General features: G+C 39.8%; 1 protein-coding gene across 5 annotated transcripts in view; it reads left to right on the forward strand.

The window, feature by feature from the left end:
* DLGAP2 (DLG associated protein 2) overlaps positions 1 to 23,812 on the forward strand; it is a 482,669-nt gene that overhangs the window by 417,730 nt on the left and 41,127 nt on the right. For all 5 annotated transcript variants that reach the window (XM_030037650.2, XM_030037651.2, XM_030037654.2 and 2 more), the window contains 2 exons: positions 6,467 to 6,614; positions 10,208 to 10,427. In XM_030037650.2, the coding sequence (XP_029893510.1) occupies positions 6,467 to 6,614; positions 10,208 to 10,427 (368 nt within the window). The remainder of the gene's footprint in view (positions 1 to 6,466; positions 6,615 to 10,207; positions 10,428 to 23,812) is intronic.

The following is a 23,812-nucleotide window of genomic DNA, read 5'->3' on the forward strand; positions in this document are numbered from 1 at the left end:
GGCATGATCATGAAAATAAAAAGGTATGATTTTAGAATATTACAATTCTAAAAATTAATTTGATGGAAAATGGACTTTCTTTATATCTGATGCTCCCTTAATAAACCTGATAGACCCATTCAGAGTCAGAAGGTGACTTTCTTGCTGCAACTTTTAGAGGCCTAGGAAGATTTTAATTCACTTTTGGTACCTTCTTGACCCAGGGTGCAGTGCTGGCTGAACATTTGACAGAGAACAGGTACTCTGGGGAGTGATCACTATTTTGAATGTGAGTAGATCAAGGAATGACCTTGGCAAGTGTACAACATTTGCTGCAATGTTGGCATCACGTTCATACTTTTTTAAGCAATGCTATTAGGTTTATAACAAAGTACATGATCTCAATCACTTATTAGAAAATAAAATACAGACAGTAAAAAAAAAAAAAAGGCAGTGTGACAGAGATCCCTTTCTCAGGACTTATACACCCCATGTTCCCACTAAGGTCATCTTGACTTTCAAGTACTGCTGCTCAGGAATCTGAATTTGTAGGGAGAAGTTAGGGGGTTTCTTTGTTTTGTTTTGACCCTGGCTTAGCTATAAGGCGTAAAACCATGTCATCCTCTAAATCTGGCATTTCAAGGTGTCCTAAAAGTGAAGCCATGTTCTTTTACTATCATACATACCTTTTCACCAAAGGACAAAAAGCTTTTTCTTCTGCAAAAGATGCATAAGTCACAGTACAACACTGCGTGTTGTAATTCTAGCTTACAGTAATACTTGTCATACAGCAATGACAAGAGACTTCAGGAAACACACCGCAAGCCGTCCTGGGTGTTCATCAGCATCTGAACTCAGTGATGACAAAGCATGGGCTGAGTGCTGCGCAAAGCGATAGACTTCAGATGAGTGGTGCAAGGTGCTGTGGCACAGACCGCAGCGGGAATGCCTCAGATCCCCCAGCACTGTATGCTGAAGTCGTTGGGCTGCTTCAGACACTATCTGTGGTCATATAAACTTTCCAAAAGTTATAGAAAACAATGGAATGCAGGAAAAAAAAAAACCCCAATGTTAAATATTTACTGTCTATAAAGTAAAGTAAGCATCTCACTCCTTTTAAAAATACACAGTGAGTAGAGGAGGAAATAGATGGCTAAATAATAGATGGCTACAGATGAGGAAATAAGAGTCCTTCCCTTATCATTAGTTAATGCTTGATTGCAGCTATTGGATTAGCTTACATGATTGTTCCTTTCGTTCTTCTAAATAGCTCTCTAGTTTTACAAGTCTTCTGTTACAATGGCGTAAGTGGGGAAAAGATAAGGAGATGTAGATGTGCTCTTCCATCTCCTGAAATCTCTTGACAAACGTTATCTAATGCTTTTTGATTACAATATAAGTAAATTTAAACTTCTTCCTACATTTTTACTGTACTGAGTCCTGTTAAGGATGGCTACAAAACATGGCAAAACACAGAAGGGTATTTGTTTTCTGGACTCAAAAGAGTAAAAAAAAAATTATCCTTTTTTGTTTTCTTTTTTTTTTTTTTTAGTGCATCTTGTTGCTTATAGGGCTAAAGTAACAGCTGTTTTTCAGCAGTTATTTTCCCCCATTCTGCTCTTAAATTTCACTCTTGGTGAGATGTGGTCAAGAACAGTTAGTTTGTACAAGAAGGAGAAGAGTTTGTGCTTTTGTGGCAGCCAATGCCCCCAGCGAGGGAGTAGGATTAGATGGCTGTAGCAGGGGTGAGCTGGACTCTGCTGAGAGACAGAGGTGTTGAGTCCTTGGGAAACCTGCAGGGGACAGAAGTAGGATAAGTGGCCCAATGCTGGCTTCTGTGATGGTGTTTAGGAAGATCTTGAGCAGGACAACTGTGAGCTGGGAATTAAGAGGATTTTAGGGAGCAGTAGGGGATTAGGATCTGGGTTGGTCAAGAATGAAGGAGAGCTATATTTGGGCCATTTGGTAAATGCAAGTTCTGGGGCTGGAGGAAGGGGCAGATTTCAGATAGGAGCAGCGGGGAGTATGAGGTTTGGATACAGAGACCTGAGTTTTTGCAGACTAGAGGAATGCAAGAAAAGGGAGGCAGTGATGCAAGATTCTTAGAAACTGCTAAGCAAGGACTCTTTTTTGGACTGCTGCCTCTTCCCTTATTCTTTATCTATTTTTTGCTGTTAGAATATGGAGCCTAACCTCCTTCCCATTCACTCTATATCAGGGTGGCATGCTATCCCAGGTATGCTGTCAGATATACTGTCCCAGATAAGCATGCCATGCTATAGCTCACTTTATGTGGCTATAATACAGTATTTCGTCCTCCCTGAATACACTCAGACAATCTGCTGAGTGCTGAAAGTGCTGTTGGAAATTTAGCTATCTTCACTGGGAGTTCTAAAGCTTCCTTTCTAGAGTAGAGGTTCTCAAGAGCTGCAAGGTCATTACATGGGACTGCCTTATTCCCAAAAGTTTCTCTAGGCTTTGAGCCTTGCTTGCAGCTAAGATACTTCTCATTAAATTTAAGACCTCTTCCTAGCTGCCCTGGACTTCCTCTGAAGCCAATGGAAAAGGCAAAGCAACCCTTGAGGACAAAAAAAGCTTTTAACGGGGAAACCATCCCTAAGATCTCGTCTCTTTGGAAAAGCAAGTGGGAAGAGAACTGACATACCAATTTAATTTTTCCTATTAGTCTCATCCTCTTCCTCCTTTTCCATAGTACCAAACTTTAGAGTCACCTCCTTGATGTTAGTGTGTGTATTTGTTTGTGGTGCTGGAGATGAACTGTCAAACCATCTCATGTGCTCATGCTTGTCTTGCCCTTCTTCAGTGATCAGCTGAGATATAAGATCATCTACTACAGAGCATAAATGAAAACTATTTTCTTTTATCAAAGTGATAAAGCTGTGGTGTTTTGGAAATGAAGGTCAAGAATTTTGCTCCTAAGATTATAGACAGAGTGGATCTCATTAAAAAGCCAGCTTTTACCAATGTCACATGTGATGTGTGTTTTGTAGCATTGTTAACAAGCATGAAAGTTCCTTGAGCAACAGATAATGACACTTGAGAGCAACTGCCCCATGTAACTTTTGGATCTATGGTGTTTTGGTTCTGGATCATGTTTATAGCAAGGTCATCATTTTTACCATGCATTGACACATTTATTCTAGACGATAACTTTGAGTGTATATCTTAGAAATGAAAACTAATAATTTCTTTTTATCAGGAAGATTTCAAAGTATTAATCAAATGGATGTGAAATTGCTTTTACAGCCTAATATATGTAACAGTTATTTTGCTACAGTCCTATGAATCAATTGCTCTCCTCTGATAAATGAAAAATTATTTAACTATCAGGTAATGTCCAAACTCATCCATCAAAACTCAGCTGCTTAGCAGTACCATGGAATACTGGGCTTCTTTCCCTAAGAAAGTATTGCTGTAGAAATTGTTGATTGTATTTAATGATAGCAATACCTCACAAGGAACCGGTATGTGCATAATGAAATACTAGGTTGTTGAGCATTACTTAGCAAAGGAGACAGTTATTAGGAGCCAGTTTAAATTAATTAATTATTAAGTAGTTTATAAAATAATTGATAATTTATAATTTAATTCTATTGCTTCTATCTTTTCTTAATGTGGCCCATGTTTTAATGAAGAAACCTCAAACCATCTCTTTCACAAACTGTTTGTGAACTCAGAATCCCAGATTTTGCCACCTGATGACAAGCAGAAGGTCCAGAGGGGACTCATCTAACTGTTTTGAAAAATATTAAATTAACAATACCGGACAGATTTAATAAAGCATATGCAAAGAATCAGAATGACACAAAGCAGGTGACAGTCACCAGCCTGCTGCCTATAGAGGAAAGGAGGTTTAGTTACATCCAGCAACTAAATATAGATAGGGAGGCTCTACACCACTTCACCAAATCTATTATATTTGTCTTCATACTATAGGAACAAAAAAGTGCTGCTACAGTTCTTGTTTTCATCATCTAAAACCAAATTAGACCCGCTACCAGACAGCTATCTTAATCTGCAAATCACTTGGACTGTAATGACTTAATTAACCTCTGATCACATGCCTGCATCAATCTCATACATTTTCATTTTGGTTTTAGCAGTTATAGCATAGGTTCTGCGTAGTTCACCTCCATCGTGAGGTTACAGAGGTATTCCATAGAAGGCACTGAATGAAGACAGGAAGAAAAAAATGGGCTTTCTCCAGGGAAATTTCTTAAGAATTCAAAAAAGTGCCTGCCTTGCACCAAGATGAGAACAAAACCTGTCCTTTTTTACTGAAGAAGAAGGAGGCGGCAGCACCCTGTCTTAGAGGAGCAGATAGCCCAGCCATTGGCAGATGCTCTGAGGAAGCAAGGCTATGTCTATGTTGACCCTGAGATGGCCAAGTCAGGGAGAACACATGGAAGTGCTTGAGATCAGATCTCCCAAGTAGAAGGTCAGGAGGGTCAATAAATCCCATCTGCTCTTGCAGCTTGTGATGTGAGGGCACCCTGGGTCATCACATGCCCGGCATCAAAGGACATGGCCACACAGGGAGGTGGAGCTCAACACTATTTGCTTCTCTAGTCAGAGCCGTGATAAAAGGTCTGAGATTCTTCCCCGAGTGCTCCTCAGGGATTGCACCCAGCCCAAACTCAGGTTGTGTCCACTCAGTGAGGAAGGCTGAGTGCTTCCTCAAGCCCCTGACTATGGTCACGCTCAGTGTTTGATAAATGTGGTCTAAGAAACAAGGTCCTGGGTTGTGCCTCATTTTGCACCAGGAGTTGAACCTATGGCTTTCTCATCCACTAAGTGGTCTGGTCCTTCCAGAGAGGAAACTTCCCCCTTCACAGGTAAATTCCCGACAGCCCCGGCATGTGTCACAGCCACGCTGGACTGAGTAACTCTGCCAGCTCAGCTTGAAATAACTGTACTGCCAATATTGACAGACGTTCAACTGGCACAAATCTATTGCTCCCAGAAACTGTATTTTTGTTAAAGCTACCTTTAAGGAATGAATATAAAAACTGCCTGTTTACCACACGAAACCCAACATTTTCTGAAACATTAAATAATTTATGCACTGATGTGTAGGGGTGAGTGTCACATGACTTCCAAAATCTTATTTTCAGAGATTCTGAGAACTCTGGTAAACCTTGTTTGTGACTTTCATTTTTTTTAATTTTGTATTCAAAGCAAAGTACCGTTCTTTTCTTAGGCTTATGTATTTTCCTGGCATGATAGATAATCAATATATTTAACATAAAACATGAAGACTGTCATGTTTTAACCCCAGCCATCAACTAAGCACCACGCAGCCGCTCACTCACTGCCCCCCCACCCAGTGGGATGGGGGAGAGAATCGGGGAAAAGAAGTAAAACTCGTGGGTTGAGATAAGAATGGTTTAATAGAAGAGAAAAGAAGAAACGAATAATGATAATGATAACACTAATAAAATGACAACAGCAATAATAAAAGGATTGGAATGTACAAATGATGTGCAGTGCAATTGCTCACCACCAGCTGATCGACACCCACTTAGTCGCGGACTGGCGATCCCCCCGCCCCCATTCCCCCCAGTTTATATACTGGGCATGACGTCACATGGTATGGAATACCCCATTGGCCAGTTTGGGTCAGGTGCCCTGGCTGTGTCCTGTGCCAACTTCTTGTGCCCCTCCAGCTTTCTCACTGGCTGGGCTTGAGAAGCTGAAAAATCCTTGACTTTAGACTAAACCCTACTTAGTAACAACTGAAACCATCAGTGTTATCAACATTCTTCTCATACTGAACTCAAAACACAGCACTGTACCAGCTACTAGGAAGACAATTAACTTTATCCCAGCTGAAACCAGGACAAAGACTAACGTACCCTTGTAGTGGAAGCATACTGGAAGGGGCTCAGTGTGGTGTTAAGGTCCCAGTCCTCTAAACTGGGAGATGTGTTGTAAGAAAAGCATTTCTAGAGCTTTGTGGAGTTGCTCTGAGTACCTTATCAATCTATTTTTTTAGCTGAACATGGGATATTTTGATCTTTCATAAAAATATATCAGTCCTTTGAAGATAAAAGGTCTCTTGATGCCTAAGACCCTGATGAAAACCAGATGACAAGTAGCAGATTTCATCTATGAAGAAAGATTTTTAGTTACTTTGGTTTGTGCTTTAGCTCTGGTTCTTGTTCCTGTTGACCTAGACATTTCCTTTTAGTAAAGTTCAACATTAATAGCCAGAAGGCTTGATGATGTTTAAATACAGCAAAGACTTAAAATTTCATATCACCTAGGATAGCAGAACTGCAGACAGATTCTCTGCTTGTGCTAAGGTGTTTGACTACAACAGAACTATGATGCTTTATGTAGAGAGAGATTTGGACCCTGGGGAATGGATTTTGTGAGTCTCATACAAATTACTGTCTTTAGTGTCCTAATTGATTCCATCTGTAGTTTTACACCCTTTCCTTTTTTCTTCCTCTTTCCTTTGTAGTCAGAGCTACCTTCAAACTGCAAGTGACGTGCCTGGGGGTCACAACCTGGATCCCTCTGCAAACTACAATTCCCCAAAGTTTCGCTCAAGGAATCAGAGCTATATGAGAGCAGTGAGCACGCTCAGTCAGGCCAGCTGTGTTAGTCAGGTGGGAAATTCTTGTTATAACTTTTCTTATAGGATAATCACAGATGCGAGAGTTGTTACTAGTGGATGGTTTTAGCTTCTTTTTTAATTAACATCAAACTGAGGATGTGCATTGTCAAAGTAATTCAGTTCTAAGGAATGCAACCCTTGTTCAAAATTTCAAGAAAAATACTGAATGCTAGAAGCAAAGGGACACTATTGCACATGATATTTTCCATTTATTTTTCATTAAAAATACAAATACTGGTATTTTCATTTTCAGTCTATATTAAATATTTAAATGTTAAGAAGATTCAGACTGAGCATAAGGGGCACGCTCCTACAATACTCATCCTCTGAAAATATCTACTCTGATTTCAGTAAATGTGGGTTGCCAGATTAAGATACAGATTGAAATAATTATGCTTCGAAGGACCAATGATTCATCTCTAAACACAATCCCTCACTCTTCTTGGGTGAAAGAATAAGTCCCATCAATTATTCTATGTATGGGGACTTCTGAAAAGACACATTTTTCCACCCTGCTGGTTTTATGTTGGTTAGTTAGTACTAATTCATGTTGAAGTGAGATCTGAATCAGGCCTGAAGTGCAAGCAGCTTTATGAAGTATGTGCATGTTCTGTTTGGCAGAGGACTTTACATAACATTTCCAATGTTTCTAATGTTCATTGGCCCTGACATTTCTTCCCTGTGTTGCTTCATGACAGGTGGACCCTGCCCTCTTCTCAGACATGTCTTACTTTATTTTTCTTTGACCATTTAGTGAGGCACCTAAGAGTATAGTAGCTAATTATGCACAATGCTTATGTTAAAAAAAAATCTTTTTTAAGCAATTTTATATTCATTCATGTTCAATTTGTATTGCATGGCTATTCAGGCCTGGATTCAACTCATCTAACTTGAGGCTTTTAACTGAGGCAACAACTAAAGCTTCCTCTGTAGTTAATGGAGTGAAAGAGTTTCTTCCAGGACAATGCACATCCCAAGTGGGCTGAGAGCCCTCTGGAAATGCTTGTCAGTCTCCGCTGACTGTAGAGAGTTGGGAGGGACTAGTTGCCTGACTAATGCCCTTCAGCCAAATTCCTTAATTTATGTGGGATAAAGCTAAGTATAATCTTGCATACCACACATCAGAATTAGAAACAGACAGTCATTTTCAAAACCTTTCATTATTTTTCATGGCTCCCTTGTGAAACCTCTCCCCATCATTCTCATGCCTTGGTTTTCATTACCCTGGTTTGGTTATTTTCTATTTTTATTACACTCTGGTTTTGAGAAACTTTCACAAGAATTAGATCCTGAGTTCCAAGCAAGTGCTGTTGGCTGTCACCTAACAATGCTATAATATAGAGCTATTCTAACATCTTCTGCCTCTTTGACCATGTCTGTGCATGGAGATTTTCACTGAGCTGTCCATAATGTCTAATTGGTTTCAGCAGTAGTTAAAATTCTTCATTCCAATGTGCATTACCTGGAAAGACGTCCACAGTAGATTTCATTTGTAGGTAGATTGCTCAATTGGCCAGATTAACTAAACCTGCTGGATATAGTTCCTTACTTTCTTTTTCAGTTTTCACTAACCTATGTAATTTTGTGTCAGCTTCATACTTCTACCTCACAGTCCAGCTGTTTCCAGACCAGTAATAAATGCATGTAATGGATACTACACAAAGTAAATGTATTAAAATAACAAGCTCTGAACCTTTGCCGTTTCTCGTTCTTTTTCCATGACACCATCATCTTCTTGTTCCATCTGCATAATAGCAGTTTGTATGATTTGTGGTATTTTTAATGCCTTTTTTTGTGAGATCCTTCCTTTTTCACTCTTGACCAAGGGTGGAGTCAGGAAAGATGCTGGGTTCCATGGTTTACATTTTTAGCTTAAGTTTTAAAACTTTTATTTTTCTATTGTCAATGACCTTGGTTTGAAAGAAGTGGTTAGTACTTAAAGTGTTTACAGATTACATTACCGTAAATTTCCTGATCAATGATGTATGCAAAATATTTCAGAGTAAGATTTTTTTTTAATCTTTTCAAGATTGCATTAGTCTACTTAGCTTTATTAGAAGCAAATTTTATGAAGGGTAATGTAATTCCTTTCAGAAGAGATTTAGTAGCCAAAATGTCTTACATGAAATTAAAATATCGGTTATTCATTATCATCAGAAGTTCCGTATGAAAACTCCATTTACTTAATCAAAATCCTAAAACATTTGAAACATTTGCACTCACTCTGTTTCCATAATGAATAATGTTCTAGGAACAGTAATAACGAAAAATGCACTTAGCAGCTGTATAGAAAAAAGTAATATCAACTGGATGTGCACTTTAGTGATGCTACGAATTTAACTTGGTGTTTATACTGATTTTGATTTCTAGCACTCTCGTTTTAAAAAAATTATTATCAGGAGGACATATCAGGAGGTCATGCGTTTGCCTGTCCAGTGTTAACTTCCTATCTGATTTTGGATAAATATAATTGGAATTATTCAGGTACATTTATAGGTAGTTAGGGCTGACTTCAGAGATCCTGTTAAAAATTATGTAGCTAGAATTTAGGCACTCATCTTCAAAACTGCACTACACGGTTCCCTCCCAAGAGGTTCCCTAAGCCTGGCCAGCCTGCCTAAACCCTGTTTATCATGAAAGCTTCCTAAAAATGTACAGGTTTGCATCATGCCCAACCTGTAGGGCAGGGTCAGCAGGTAGATGCTGCGGGGAGCTGGAGGGTGATGCTGAAATCCCCCAACCTGGTCGGGGATGCAGGTAGGCACACCTAGGCTGAGATGCCAGGCAGAGTTCCTCAGCACACCTGGTGGCACAAGTGTCAGGTTTAAAATAACGCTGCTGAAGAAAAGGCAGCAGTAGTGGCTGCACCTCGTTTTTCCATGGGAGTTGAATGACTAACCCAGTTAACCAGGGAATTAATTCAGTTTAGGGCCCTTCTCAGCTACAGGTGGTCCAAGCATTACTTTCTCATCTGACCACTTTTCAGTCTATTTCAGACAATGGTTATTCTTTCACATGCTTCACTGGACACAACTCCAGATGCAATATTGCTCAAACCTTTCAGAAGCATCACCTCCTCTGAACTTAACACATCTTCAAGTATGAGATACCTCCTTGAGCCCCTTTATAGTGAGAAGAAGATAACAACCTGCCACACAGGCTAAATGTCCACATGAGTAGTAACTTTGCTGATAAGTGAAGAACCGAGGCAATCCACCCTCACCTTCTGAGAGCTAATATTAGTATAGCTGATTTCTGTTGTATCCTGGCAGAACACGGATTTATTTCAGCGCAGAGTGATCTTGTTGGTTACCATTAAATCATGTATTTACAATCCTCTGAATATGCCAAAAGATATTAAACGTAAAATTAATTGTATGGCATGTGTGATGTACTTACTATATACATATAAACAGCTGATGTAAGTTAAAAAAAAAGTGTATGTGATCAGAAGGGATTACTACATTTTAACTATTTGCTAAAACAGTTCTTCATCAATGTACAGGTGTCCATTTGAGATGTTGAGGCCGTGATGATCACAAAAAAGCAAGTCAAAAATCAAATGCATTGTTGTTGTTTATTCAGATGAGTGAAGCAGAGGTTAATGGGCAATTTGAATCGGTGTGTGAATCAGTGTTTAGTGAAGTTGAAGCTCAGGCAATGGATGCCCTTGACCTCCCTGGATGTTTCCGAACAAGAAGCCACAGTTACTTGCGTGCCATTCAGGCAGGCTATTCCCAAGATGATGAATGTATACCTGCGATGGCATCTTCCAACATCACCTCAACTATCAGGTCAACAACAGGTAAGAAAATCTACACTGACCCTTCCACTGTTCTGCATGTAAAAATATATCATCTTGTTTTGTAAAAGGGCATTTTGACACTGGAAACAATTTCCGTGTGTAGTGGTAATATTTGATACCAATATTCTTAGGTTTGTAATACTGTACCGTTGCGGCTACAGCTTGGAATAAGCTCCTTCTGGGGAGAATCCTGCAAGCATAATATAATGGACCTGGACTTTTGACCTCCATTTCCCATACATACAGTTATCCAGGTGCAAATATAAAAATGCAAGTGCAAATGGTATCATTTAGAAACTGTTAGACATTTAGGTATTTTTATCTATCACATAACTGATCTTCTAAATGAGATCAGTTGCACTGACTTTAATTTTGAGCCTTAAAGTACCAAAAGAAAAAGAGAAGCAAGATTTTAAATATTTGGTTTAAACACTTACAGGCAATTAACAGGGAATTAATTACTTACTTTTAGAAAAGGTGTAACCAGCTGTATCTATACACTGAATCATAAACGTTATGGCAACCTTCACACATCTGCTATTACTCATCAGTAACCATTAGCATTCATTGTTATACCGTTCACTTTTAGGATCTTTTAACATTCTTTTAACTTTCTTTTCTCTTATTAGTTGCTTAGCAAAGATGATAGCTTTATTCATTTTAGAATGTTAACATTTAGTACCGGTAGAGAAAAGATTGCACAGATAGCAGTTGCATAATTAAAATGAAATCTATAACAAATACGTGTTCTTTGTTAAGTGATCCAAATTCACTTTTATGTTTCCAAATATGTTAATGTCAGTTCCTAATTATTGTATTGTCCTTGCCACATACTATTAAATTGCAGTGCAGGCTACCCATCTACAAAAGGTAAAAACAGAGCTCAAAATGTATAATGCAAAAATACTTTTAAAATTATTTGCTTGACACATCTGTTGTATAACAGAACAGTGGGAGCTTAGAAAGGAAGTAAGCTGAGGTTGAATAACATAAATTTGCATTCCAGAAGGAGCATAAAATGTTATTTTATCTTAAGCATAGTATTTTAATTGCTATATATAACTTTGTGTAAAACCAAAAGTTGTGGCGTACAGTGCCACCTCTAGGGCCGTTTCTGTCCTTTGTTTAATAGAGATGCTATCATGATATAAAATGAGATTTTACTGCTACCCGAGAGACTAATTTTCATCTTTGTCATATAGTATTGTGTGATTATTATGAAGAAACCTTCCATGGCAAAAGACACAACTAAATATCTATTTTGGTATCTGACTCCAGGTACTGAATTGGAATACTTTCAGAATTACTTTGGCTACCAAGCTGATTGGTTTTAACCTAGGCTGTCTTGAGTTTATATGCTAGATAAGCCCAAAATTCTCACTGAAAGGAATTTATTTTATTTTCTCTAGAGCATCAAAACTGAATAATAGAATATGTTTGAGAAAATAACCAGGTTAGGCAGTAAATATGCTTGCATCCCAGTGTTTTCATACTTACGAAAAATGTTTTGCATTCATTAGCAGTCTGCTGGTAAAATACTATGGTTTTGAAAACTTTAAGCTTTGTTTCACACATGGCTTCTCCCTCATCTCGGAAATGATTTATCAGGTAGATTTTCTTGCCCAAATATGTAATCTTTCTGCTTTGTTGTGGTGAGGTGATATTGATGTTGTGGAGAAAAAAGATGATTTGAGATGTTTTCCTGAGCCAAAACTGTTTCCAAGCCTATGGACTGTATACAGTTCTGAACGTGGTTCTGTACTCAAAATATTACCTCTATACCACTGAGCAAGTTTGTCCTCAGCTTCTATGTAAGATAAATATTCAAATTAGAAATATTTATCTGATTTACAAGAAGAGTAAGGATTGTATGATTCACTATTAATTGAAAATTTCAGTTGCCAAATAAGTTCTCGTTTTTAAAACCCTAGGGGTAACTCTTGCATATTTCTCTCTTCAGCCCCTGTCAGTTTGGAGGGAGATGCTTCATTTCCTATCATTCCTATAATTAAAAAAGAAAAAACAACCTTACTTCTCCAGCCCTCTCTGAAAATTGTAAAAGAAGCAGTTGCCTGAAATGTGAAAATGGTGTTGGCAGATATTTGACATTTATACGGGCTTCATTCAAATAAATGTCAAAAAGGTCGAAGTTTCACATCAGCCTTCAGTTCCAGTTCAGCCTTTTGAATTCTTAGGAAAATTACATTACATTAATTCCTTTTTTGCTTCTGATGTAACAAACTCTTCTTGGCAGAGAAACTAAAGCAATTTCTTAGAAAATTAACGGGCATTGCAATTTAATTATTACTTGAAATTTTAGTGATATAGGTCATGACTGCCTCTTATCGATGTTGTAAAGCAATTAAATCATAACACACAGGCTGAGCTAAAAATTAATTCATGTAACTAAAAATATGAATCTAAAATAAAAAATGTAATATCTGATCTATGAATTCAATTACAAAGGTATGGAATATATATTTACAGCATGCAGTTTCCTAAAATGTTCCTAGATGCATTAACAGCTTTCAGAAGGCAGGAAGGTTGCAACTATAACGAACATCATGTGGGACATTATTAACGGACTCTGTTAACAGGGTTTTCTAATAGATGGAAAAAGAGCTACCAGTGACTAGCTCTTCTTAAATGTATTCAGCTTCACAGAGAAGGCCCGATGGTTCATCGGTAATATCTATGGTGCTAATGAACACAGAACTTTCGCAGGGACCCAAGTAGTTTAATTATTTGCGGGACCAGGCTTCTCCACCTCTGATGGAGACTGTGTGGCAAGACGGGACACTGCCTGTCGCCCCAGGTGTAAACGAATGAGACAGAAGTGACGCGGCAGAGGAGGCGGCCGGCATTGCTGGCACACTGTAGGCTAGGCCCGGGCTCTCTGTGACCCCTGCTAAGACCCATATTTCATCGTGGTTAGGGCGTTTCTAGCCATGCCGTTTCACTTTGTAAGGAGGTGATGGACCCAGTAACGAATACTTCCCGTTGAAAGCCCTGAGCGACAGCGTGCGCGTTCTGTCTCGGAGCTGACTCCGGTTGCAGCTGTCAGATGCACAGCTGAGAAAATACAGCTCCAGCTGCTGCCGCCTCCCACCTTGTCCCTCCGGCTCAGACAACGTGTAATTTCCTGAACGGGAAGTCACGGAGCGCGGCAGTCATCCTAACGACTACTGCCGTACGTCTCTGCTGCTCTCGCAAGCGTCGCTTCACTTTCCAGGAAGAGTTCATAAAATCTGGGTCACTTTCCCAGGCAGCACCAGCTCGGCTCCCTGTCGTCCAAGTATATCTGGACGGACACACGCGACGCTGTCAGCTTGGAAGGCCCCTTCCCGGTAGCACCTGGGTGGCGCGGCAGAGTGCCGCGGGGACGTACGCAAGGTCCCCGAGGGACGGCAGCCGGGCCGCCACCAGCCCCGTGCGCTGTGAGCCCCGGCTGTTCGCTCCTGTTGGGAAACAGGCTGGGAGCCGTGCCGCCGTAACGCGTTACCCCACCTGCAACACCCGCGTTCTCCTACCGAAAAGTAATTCAGATACCCTGGTGCAACACTGGATTGTACCGTGAAAACAGAACCAACGAGGAGGGCTGCAAGGTACTAACGACTCTCGCCCTTGTTTCCCCTTCGCCTGAGAAGGCCAACTTCTTTTTGTTACGTGTCCTATATGCAGGCAGAGTCCTGTATATGACTTATTCCATATGTTATAGAATATATATATTTTCCTCACAGGTTTTTTTCCTACTGATGTTGTGTGGGTTTTACCGTGAATGCCGAAATACTGGATTGCAATGATACTGGAGGTAGTAGTTAGGACAGTCTGTTGTGAAGCAGAAGAACATGTTAAAATCCCTTTTCTGAGACAGAGAGTAATTTGGTATTTGCACCTTTGGCCATCCAGGATAAACTGAACACAGGCTTATCGCCTGTTGAGTTGTGGGGGGCACACTCAGTTTCTCCTGATGGCATTATTATACGTTGTATAAAACGCTTTCACCTTTATTGAGAGGGACACTGCTGCTCTAGCCCGCTGCTTAGGACACTCACCCATCAGGTGGGATATGTGCTCAGTGAATATTGCTTTTATATGCAAATTGAAGCAGCTAAAGCAGAAAAGACTACATATGCTATAAGGAGGAACTGAAGCATTCCAGTCAGAGGTACGAAATCCTTCTCCAGCAACAAGCACCGAGTGAGTGGCCTCAGTTAAGTTCTTCAGCTTTTGGGCCGATGAGTAAAAGGGAGCATCATTTTCAGTTTCTTAAAACTACTTCACATTTTCCTCTAACCCAAGTTTTTTGGCTACAACTGTATTTTTTGATGAGTGGATTAACGACAGAAAAAATCCACCCAGCTAAGGACTTCAGCACAATGGGGCCTGGGTCACGGTACATAAAGGCATCCTGGATTTCTGTTCTATGTTAAGTGTCAGTCCAAGATCATTGCTCCCGCTTCAGGGATTTCCAGCTCATCTTGAGAGAAACTTAGCATGAAGCACTGCTGATTTCGGGGAATATAGCTACTAGCCTTAAGTGGCCAGTACACTGCATTACAATGATTTCATTTTTCTAGAAAACGTCGCATAATGCAAACCTGTCAGATCAGTTGTATATTGCACCTCCTTTTATCGAATTTGTAGTAGGTAGCTCTACTAAACTCATGCTTACCAAAGAGTCCACTGAAAAAGGTGAGAAGTGGGGAACTGTCTTTTGTCCATTTTACTTTTCTCAGCCAGTAGGACTCTGCTTGGCAATGAGTAAACTTCAGAGAATTCCACATTTACTGAACTATTGAGCACTAATTCCAAACCCAATTAATTCAAACAAGGTCACATTGCATGAGGGAGTTTTCAATTACAGCTCATAGGATTACTCAGAATGCCTGAGGAATTGCAGATTTCCTTTCTCCTGACTTAAAGCTATTTTCAGCTTTCCATTTTTTAAAGAAGGGGCTACGTAGGGTGAATGTTTAGAGCACATGTTTGATATTTAGCCACAAAACTCTCATTGCTAGTAAACAGATTGCATGGTCATGTACCTACAAACATTAAAGCATGAGAATATGATATTTCATCAAGAAGTTGTACTGTTCCATAGCACAGCTACCCCTGCAGACACCAAAAAAACCTGATTCTCTGGTTGCTGTCTGAACACTAAAGACATTAGTTATTCTTTGGGGTTTGGGGTTGTTTTTTTTTTTTCAAAGATATGAGGATACCAAGGGCAGGCAAATGTTTAAGTCATGGTGCTATTACATATGGAGCTAGTGGAGTTCAGTGAAGGATCACTAAGACGACAAAGGGTCTCGAGCATTTCTCCCATGAGGAAAGGATAAGAGAGCTGGGACTGTTCAGCCTGGAGAAGAGAAGCCTCAGAGGGGATTATATAAATGTATATAAATATAAAAACTGGAAAAACACACACCTAAATTCCTAAAAGAAAAATGTTTTATGATCAATAAATGCATGATTTTCTTTTATTTCCTCAAGAATGAGATACTTCATCCAGGTGGCTGCTTGGATCTTCTTAATACAAGGCACTATGGCTAGGAAAACCCAGCCAAACAGGGGAAAACCTATGCATGAAGTAACATCTCCACAACTTGTGTTCTTTCTTTAGAAATAGATGTTGAGTCTTAGAGGTTTTTACTGGTATCCATTGCTAAGTAATAGCTAGCAGTGGTATCCACAACAGGTATGTTTAAAACCACAAAACCTGAAGCCCAAATAAGATATAGAAGGCTGTTTTCTCAATTATAATTTGCCTGTTGACTTTGCTTAATTACTGTTGGGGCTCCATGGAATTATCTGGCACTCTGACTCCCTGCAGGAAACATACCATATATCTGTGGGAGCACTTGGGGATCCCGAGTTAATGCTTTGATGCTGTGCCAACTTGTGCGCCTATACTGTGAGAATAAATCTTATACTAACTAAACGATGAGCCCAGTTCTACACTTGGATACGCACACATCATTTTCATTGCTCTGGGTGTATCTGGGGGGAATAATTAGTCTTTAATTCTTTTAAATATATTGAAGTTCTGCTGCTATGCTGACACTGCTGTTTAATAGCAGCTCTGCGTGGTGGAAGTGGCCCAGGGAGTCACTGGGATGAAGGTGACACAAGCCCTTTGGTTCGAGGAGTTCAACAGAGGATGGCCAAGGGGCCATTGCAACTGTTCATAAGTCTGGGATTCCCTGAGATGGAGTAAGGCTGTGCAAATTGGGGCTGCCTGGCCGCCTGGCCTCTTCAGGCTGATGAGGCATGAAAACAGTTGGAGCAGTAGCCAGCAGCTTTTCATAATTTTCATTCTCCTTGGTACAGATGATCTGCAGAGGCAAAGATAAAAAATGAAGTCGCTGCCTTCAATCTATGGTTAGTTTAAAAAAATGTGTAATGAGTGTTTCTTCCTTGCTCCTGCTGTTCTGTGCTTGACATAATTCCTCCGTAACCTATTAGATTTGCCAGACAGCTGGTTCTTTCTTTATTAAAAAGAACACCCATGCTCCCTCCCCTGGCAGAATTTGGCTTCAAAGCTGTTCTGTGGGATCAGTTTTCACAGAGTTTTCTCACCTTTGTTTCCTGTATGATACATGGGGTTGGGGGGGACGAATGTATAAGAAAGAAAAAAAAAATCATGCAAGGAAGATGATTCACTGTTCAGTGTTTGAAGCCTTCCTGACATGATAGAAGCTAACAGTGGTAAATCTCAGCCCAGCTATTTAGCCTGAGGTTGCCAGAGGGTTTTGTCCTCAGGTGGGTCTGTGCAGCTGGGGGAAGCTCGCAGGGTGGGTGAGCCTGGAAGCACCAGTTCATCGTGCTTCCTTGTGCTTGTAGTAAAAAAGAAGGCAGGACCCCTCTCCTGCCAGTGCTTCTCCTTCTGTGTTCCTCTGTGAATGAAAAAAACCTCTAAGGAGCCTTCTCAGAGGCTCTGCATGTATTCAGTCCTGGTTTTTGTTGAAGGCATATATACGTCAGGAGCCATAATGATGACATGTGCACTGGAACTACAATGCTTGCTGTGCTGGGTATACAGACATCATTTTAATTGCATTCTGACACTAATTTTTACTAGCTCGTGTGTAATATTTCATCCATCAGGGCCTCAGTCCATCAGTTAATGTAACTGAGCATAACTCTTGAAATTGAACCAATTTTGCTTGCTAACAAATTGCCCCTTAGCTTTGTTATGCTTTCAGTGCAACAGGGGGGTGAGCTCTGTTCAGCTCTAGCTTCTTTACAACAAAAAGAATTCTTCCAAAAACCAGCATGTGCAGCCACAGGGGAGCTCCTCTCCTGTGGGTCCCGGCAAAGGCACAGGGGCCAATAGAGGGTATGTGTGAGGAAAGAGATCTGCACTTCAAAATAACAATAAACTCCTTTACAGCAGGTCAGGTCTCGCTTCCATAGGGACCCTTCCATTTCCAGAATGTCCATTGGCTAGTAAATCTCTTTCCAAAAAAATGTATTATCAGGCATTTAAGGAGGCAAGTTCAGGTGCTTTTGCTACTGTTCTGCCTCATGGCAAGGACATTTTGATTAATGCTCGCCACTCACAAATGTACTTTTCCCGAGGGACATTATTTCTAACTTGCAAAATTGCCTTTTCCAGGAGAACAGAATGCTAGTGGGCAGCTGCCACCCAAATCCTTCCCAACAACAGAGGCATCTGAAGGTAGAGACAAAGCAAGTTCTTCACTCTTTAAATAAAGCCATATCTGTTTCAGTGGAGAGGCACAGAAGTAGGAGAAAAACTTTTATAGTTACCTTTAGTTTTAATTCCAGCAAATGCTCTCTTTTGTTAATATAAAAACCCTCTTGGGATGCTTGCACATCTCTGCCAGCCTCTCAGCAGCTCCCAACCTCTATTTTCACTTCCCTGAAATGGAGTTTCATCAAGATAAGCTTGTACTTAAGTCTCCATTTCTGTTTCAGGAATTTTATTTAGACTCAGATCTACGCTAGAAGGACAGTTGGTAAACCTGATACTTAAAACATACTTGAAAGATTTTTTCCAGAGGATCAGAGAAAATAAAAATGCCAGAATTGGTGACATTCTTAGGGCATAACCAGACAGAATTAGCCTTTGGCCAGACAGGTTACTTGAAGGTTCTGGGATTTGCCTCCAGATCAAATCATCTAAACATAGATGCTTTCGTGCCAACTAGTTGTCTAAGTTCCCATGATAATAAATTCAGATTAATTCAAAGATAATATCAAGGACGTATCAATGAGTCATGAGTTTTACATTCATTTCTTTACCTTTTGGGATAATTCTGAGTCCAAAAAAATACATATATTTCCACTTTTTGTCTCCTTCTCCAATCAAAAAAAAAAACCACCATAAAAAATTCAGTCATAAAAATTCATCTCACCTAATATGTATATCTAAAATGTAGGTGTCAAAGGCAGTCACATTAATGTCCTATTATAGTCAACTAAATGTGATTTATCTCCCTTAGGACTGGTATCTGTTATGAAGGAATTTGTCCTCTGGACGTCCCTATTTCTCTCTGTTGCCTATAAAAATTGTCTACAATGATAGCATAGTACACCAAGCTAACTTTTATAAATCTGAGGCAAAAGTCAGGCCTATTCAAATTTCATTATAGGATGAAACCAAAGATTACCCACTGAAGACAAGGGTAACTGAGAGCGCCATGCTCTGACTTACAGGGTTGAGAGCTCAAAAGAGATGAGAGCTCAGAGAGAGCTCATCATTTACTGCACCTAAATGTAGGGCTGGCAGCCTGCAAGTAGCTTTCTGAGCGCTGGTTTTGACACTGATACTGACTCCATCTGCACCTTGGGTAAAATGATTTCTTGATTTGACTACTGCCTGTACCATTACCAATCTCAAAAGTGCACTCTGAGACTGTGTCCGGACCTGTAGCTCTCTGTGGATTAAAAGAATGATTTAAAGGTATTAAATTCTCTTTAATTAAAATATTTTGCAATCATTTAAATTCTTTAATGTAGGACCATTATCATAATACACTGTTAAAATTATTCCATTGTGCAACACTTCCTTAAGATTAACTGAGGAAACTGTTTTTCTTGTCCTATTCAGTTTGGAATTCCTTACTGCAAGTTAACGAAAATCACAAGCTGCACATAGTTACTGTAAGAACGAGAATAGAAAATGTACAAACAAAACCAATGATAAGCCTACATAATATGTCTGTGAGTGGGTTTAGGAGGCTGATGGAAATTATTTGACTTAGGTGATAAGGGTATGTGGGAGGTCAAGAAGAGATTTTTTAAGTACAGAATTACAGCAATATTGGTTTGATTCTACCGAAAAACATTTTCAAATTTTCTGTTTTATTTCAATGTGAAAAGAGTAGCCCAGTAAGAGTGACTCTTAGCTTTTGGAGCTCTTTTTTCTCTTTGTCTCTTACCGTTTTGATGATGTGACAAATGCAATCTGTGTTCCTGCAAAGCCGCACATACATTCTGTAAAATTTGAAATAGAGCATAGTCAAAGGTACATTTTTCCTTCCTGCAACCAAAAAACTGAGGTGGTGTTTTTTAATGCAACTTCAGTATTTTAGAGGCACATAGGAACTGTTTAGAAGAGCAAAACAGCTGTCAGCTCTTTGCCTTGCCATCTACAGGATGCTGGTTAGGCTATAATTTCTCGCTAATTAACAGAGCTAAAATAGAACCCTTTGTAACTAGTCCATCAGCAATCCATGAGGTTTGTGTTGCCCACATCTCTTTTAACTTTGGCAAAGGCTTACAGTTTCTGATCTTGATGCCTTGTTTGATTTGCATTTCTGTTTTGAGACTAACATTAATTACACTGTCAAAACAGATTTTATCGTTTACGTAACATGGCCTGCCTACAGACCTAAGTTTCCTCAATATAGAGGTAACAACTTACGCACCAAATGACTTGATTACAGCAATTCCTTTTATACTGTTCTCCTCCTGGGAGATCGTAGTGTGTACTTAGACCCCAGCTTTTTCCAAATTTAGTGGTCACATTCCCACATAATTGTTAGTTTCCTGTACAAAATCAGATAGATGTGCAGAACTTAAGCCTAGAAGGATCTACTCTGAATACTGAGTCTAACCTGATGCACACACAGATATTTTTTAGAAAAAACAACTCAGCCAGTAATTTTGCCTTACCCCAGTAAATTTTGATTGAGGTTATGTGTCATGCTAATGATTTCAGTCTTTTTTCACAAGTGCTATATAGATTATGTTTAGCAGAGAGATGTCAAAAACAGATGCTGCTTAAAAAATAGCATTTTTTATGGGACTTAAATGACAGCAGTGTCTCAGTGACATGCTATTTCAAAAAAACTCTTTTAAAAAGTTGTATGTAAAAGGCACAAATCTTGCCTATGTCAATAATATGTTATGATAATGGTCCAGATCCTGAGTTTGTGTGAATTGGTCTGATTCCACTGACTTCAATATCAACAACTTCAGTGGGATTAACAGCATGGTCTAGTCCAGTGCCTAAAACTGTGCAATCAGTTTAAAAACTACAGAAATACAGAGGGTTTGCTTTTAATACTTCTGTGGAGCTGCGAAGGGACCTTGGGCCAAGCTATTGCTAGCTGTTATGTAGGAGCTCCAGCAGAAAGGCTCAAGAGCAGGAAATTAGGACTCGGTCATTAATGCAGGCAAATTCCACGCAGGCTTGCTTCAACAACCAGCTCACAGGGGATGTGAAGCAGAGGAGATGAAGCTCCCACCTTTCCAATGAACACAGGTAACAGAAGACAGGAGAGGTTATGTCCCGGTGCATACCAGAGTGCTACCAGTGCTGTCACAGGGACAGAGCTTTTGGCTAGAGTTTCTCTCACCCCTTTAGGCATCTCAAAAGTAGATGTCCTGATCTGAGCTGGTTGTCCTTGATTCTCTTTACGGTTGATGGAGAAAAGTAGGCACCTGTGTAGGATGATTCATTTCCTGGTAAAATAAGCATCTAAGATGGGTGAGAATTGCCCACAGTATTGCTTATTTTTCTCCCAGTAATTCTAAAAGAGATCAGACAACTACCTTAGACTTGGATGACTGTTTTTTAAGTGACTAATGTGGGGTGAGATGGATTCCCACGTATAGATCTCAAATACTGTCTTGAAGGTATGATATAATTCACTGTTACTAAAAGACCTTACTTAAAAAACTGGCAGAGGATAAATGCAGAGTTTTGCCCCCATGGACTACGGCAACATGAGACTATCAATTAACATCTGACTTTAGGGTGTAACAAACATCCAGCTTTACCTAAACATAATACATATAAAATGACCCATCAGGAAAAAGGGTTAAGAAGTTATAGATACCTACCACCCAGACAATGCTTTGGGTTATGAAGTTTAAATAAAATGCAGCCCGTCATATAAACTGTGCTGATAAAACTCATTTGGGTGTAAGCAGTCTTTCCAAGAAAATCTCACACAAAAATATCACTGTGAATATATCACTGTTTCTTACTGCTTAATCTGGAAAGCAAGAAGCAGGGTTCTTTTCACGGATATCCAAGCTCAAAAAGATTCTCTCTCTACTGAGAAACTGCCTGGTCCCTTTACTGGCTAAGATTCATTGGGGAGGGCTGAATGAGAAAAGGGAAGACGCAGGAAGATAGGTTAATAGTTAAAGTATCTCTCTGATTGTGTTTGAGGGAAATCGATCCAAGATTCGATTAAAATAATTAACTTAATTTAAAACAAAATTCTGTCTTGAATTTCAAGCACAGTATGACTGGTTTTAATGACTATTTTTCAAGGTTTGAATATCATTACAGTTCAAAAAACTGCTCTCATTACCTTATAAATGGAGAAAGCCCTCAGAAATGACAGGATCTTTCACTAGCAGAGCAGCAAGCAAAGGTGTGGACCTATCCAGGGAGCAGCAAAGAAAAGGCTGGAGAAGCCCGGACTGTATGAGAATGTGACATGTCTTCCTCACCTGCCCTACACTCACGTACAGCTAATGTTTCAATTTAAGTGCAGAGTAGGTGTGTTTGAGAAGTACTTTGAAGGACTTGCATTTACATTCAGTTAGCACTGCCTATGGTCAGGTAATGGAGCAAAACATTTTTTTTCTGTGCAGAGCCTGAGCACATACTACTCCAGTATTAAAAAGAAAAAGTAGACCCCCAAATCACTGGTGTAGGTCTTTGAGGTGGCCACTGATGGCACACATCGAAAACGGCAGATTGGATCCAAACAGAGTAATTTACCTTAACCTTTTCCCCTCATTCTAGCTGATCACTTTTTCTTAATTGAGTAGCCAGAGGCTACACGTGTCAAATCTAAGCATTTCTAAATCATCTTTTTATGAATGAACTTTAAAGGTATTACTGATCCAAGCAGGAAACCCCTTTCTAACATTTCAGAATTTTACTTTACAAAAAGCCAGATTTTCTTTGTAAAAATTAAACTGGCCTGTTTGACACTACAGTCTCCTTTTAACTATGTTTGGCATTGGAGACCAGAGTATAATGGAAGTTGGCAAGAGGCATATATAAAAAGATGTGTCCAGCATCCTGTCTTTTAAAAAGGGACTTGTATTCTTATTTTTGACATCCATGGCTTGCTAGAAAAATCATCAGAGTTCATTCTTTTTGTGGGAAATAAAGACTTTTAGTGGCTGAGATTTTTTTTCTCAGAAGTCCTCTTTGATTTCTTAATGGTCTTTTAATGTCCATCGTTCTTTGTTTTGAGTAGTAACTGTTATGCATCCATCCATACATTTTTATTTTAAGAGTAGCTCAGAGGTCCTGATGACCATGATGGAGCGTAGTGAAGAGATTTCAGGGCATTTCAAGGACAGCCATGTTAGCTGGGACCGTAAAAACCCTTGGCTAGAACAGTTTTCATGATGGTCAAAAGACTATACCAATAACTGAGTACCCTTTTTATACAGGATTGGATTTAATTGTGGCCTTTCATTATGAGAAGGTCTCTTTTTCCTCTTCTGAAATGGTTTCAGCACTAGCATTCACCATCCCTGTGCAAAGCGGAAGATCTAGCGTCAGCGTGGGAGTCTGCACCGTGTTTCTCTCGGTCCTGTGGTCCCTCAGAGAAGCCCTGCCTGCCTGCGGCAACATGCCCCCGGGAGCTCTGCCTCCAGGGCAGCTCCCTGCTCCCCGCAGAGTCATTATCCTCCTTCTGAATAAACCTCCGTACAAAACAGAAAATCCAGTTTACTCCTGCTGTGTGTCATAAGGGACAACCGTTGCCTTTAATTGATGGTGCTTCCATGTAAATTCATCATCCAGTTAACTTTGTGATCTCAGCCTAAGTAATGTTATTTTGACTAAGTGCTTAGTGGGTATATTGATTTGTGAAAACCCCTCAGGTGACTCTATCTTGCAAATGGACCAACAGCAGTGATTTATTAAAAGGCTG

The sequence above is a fragment of the Aquila chrysaetos genome, chromosome 15 (genome assembly GCF_900496995.4).
Source record: "Aquila chrysaetos chrysaetos chromosome 15, bAquChr1.4, whole genome shotgun sequence".
Taxonomy (NCBI): Eukaryota; Metazoa; Chordata; class Aves; order Accipitriformes; family Accipitridae; genus Aquila; species Aquila chrysaetos.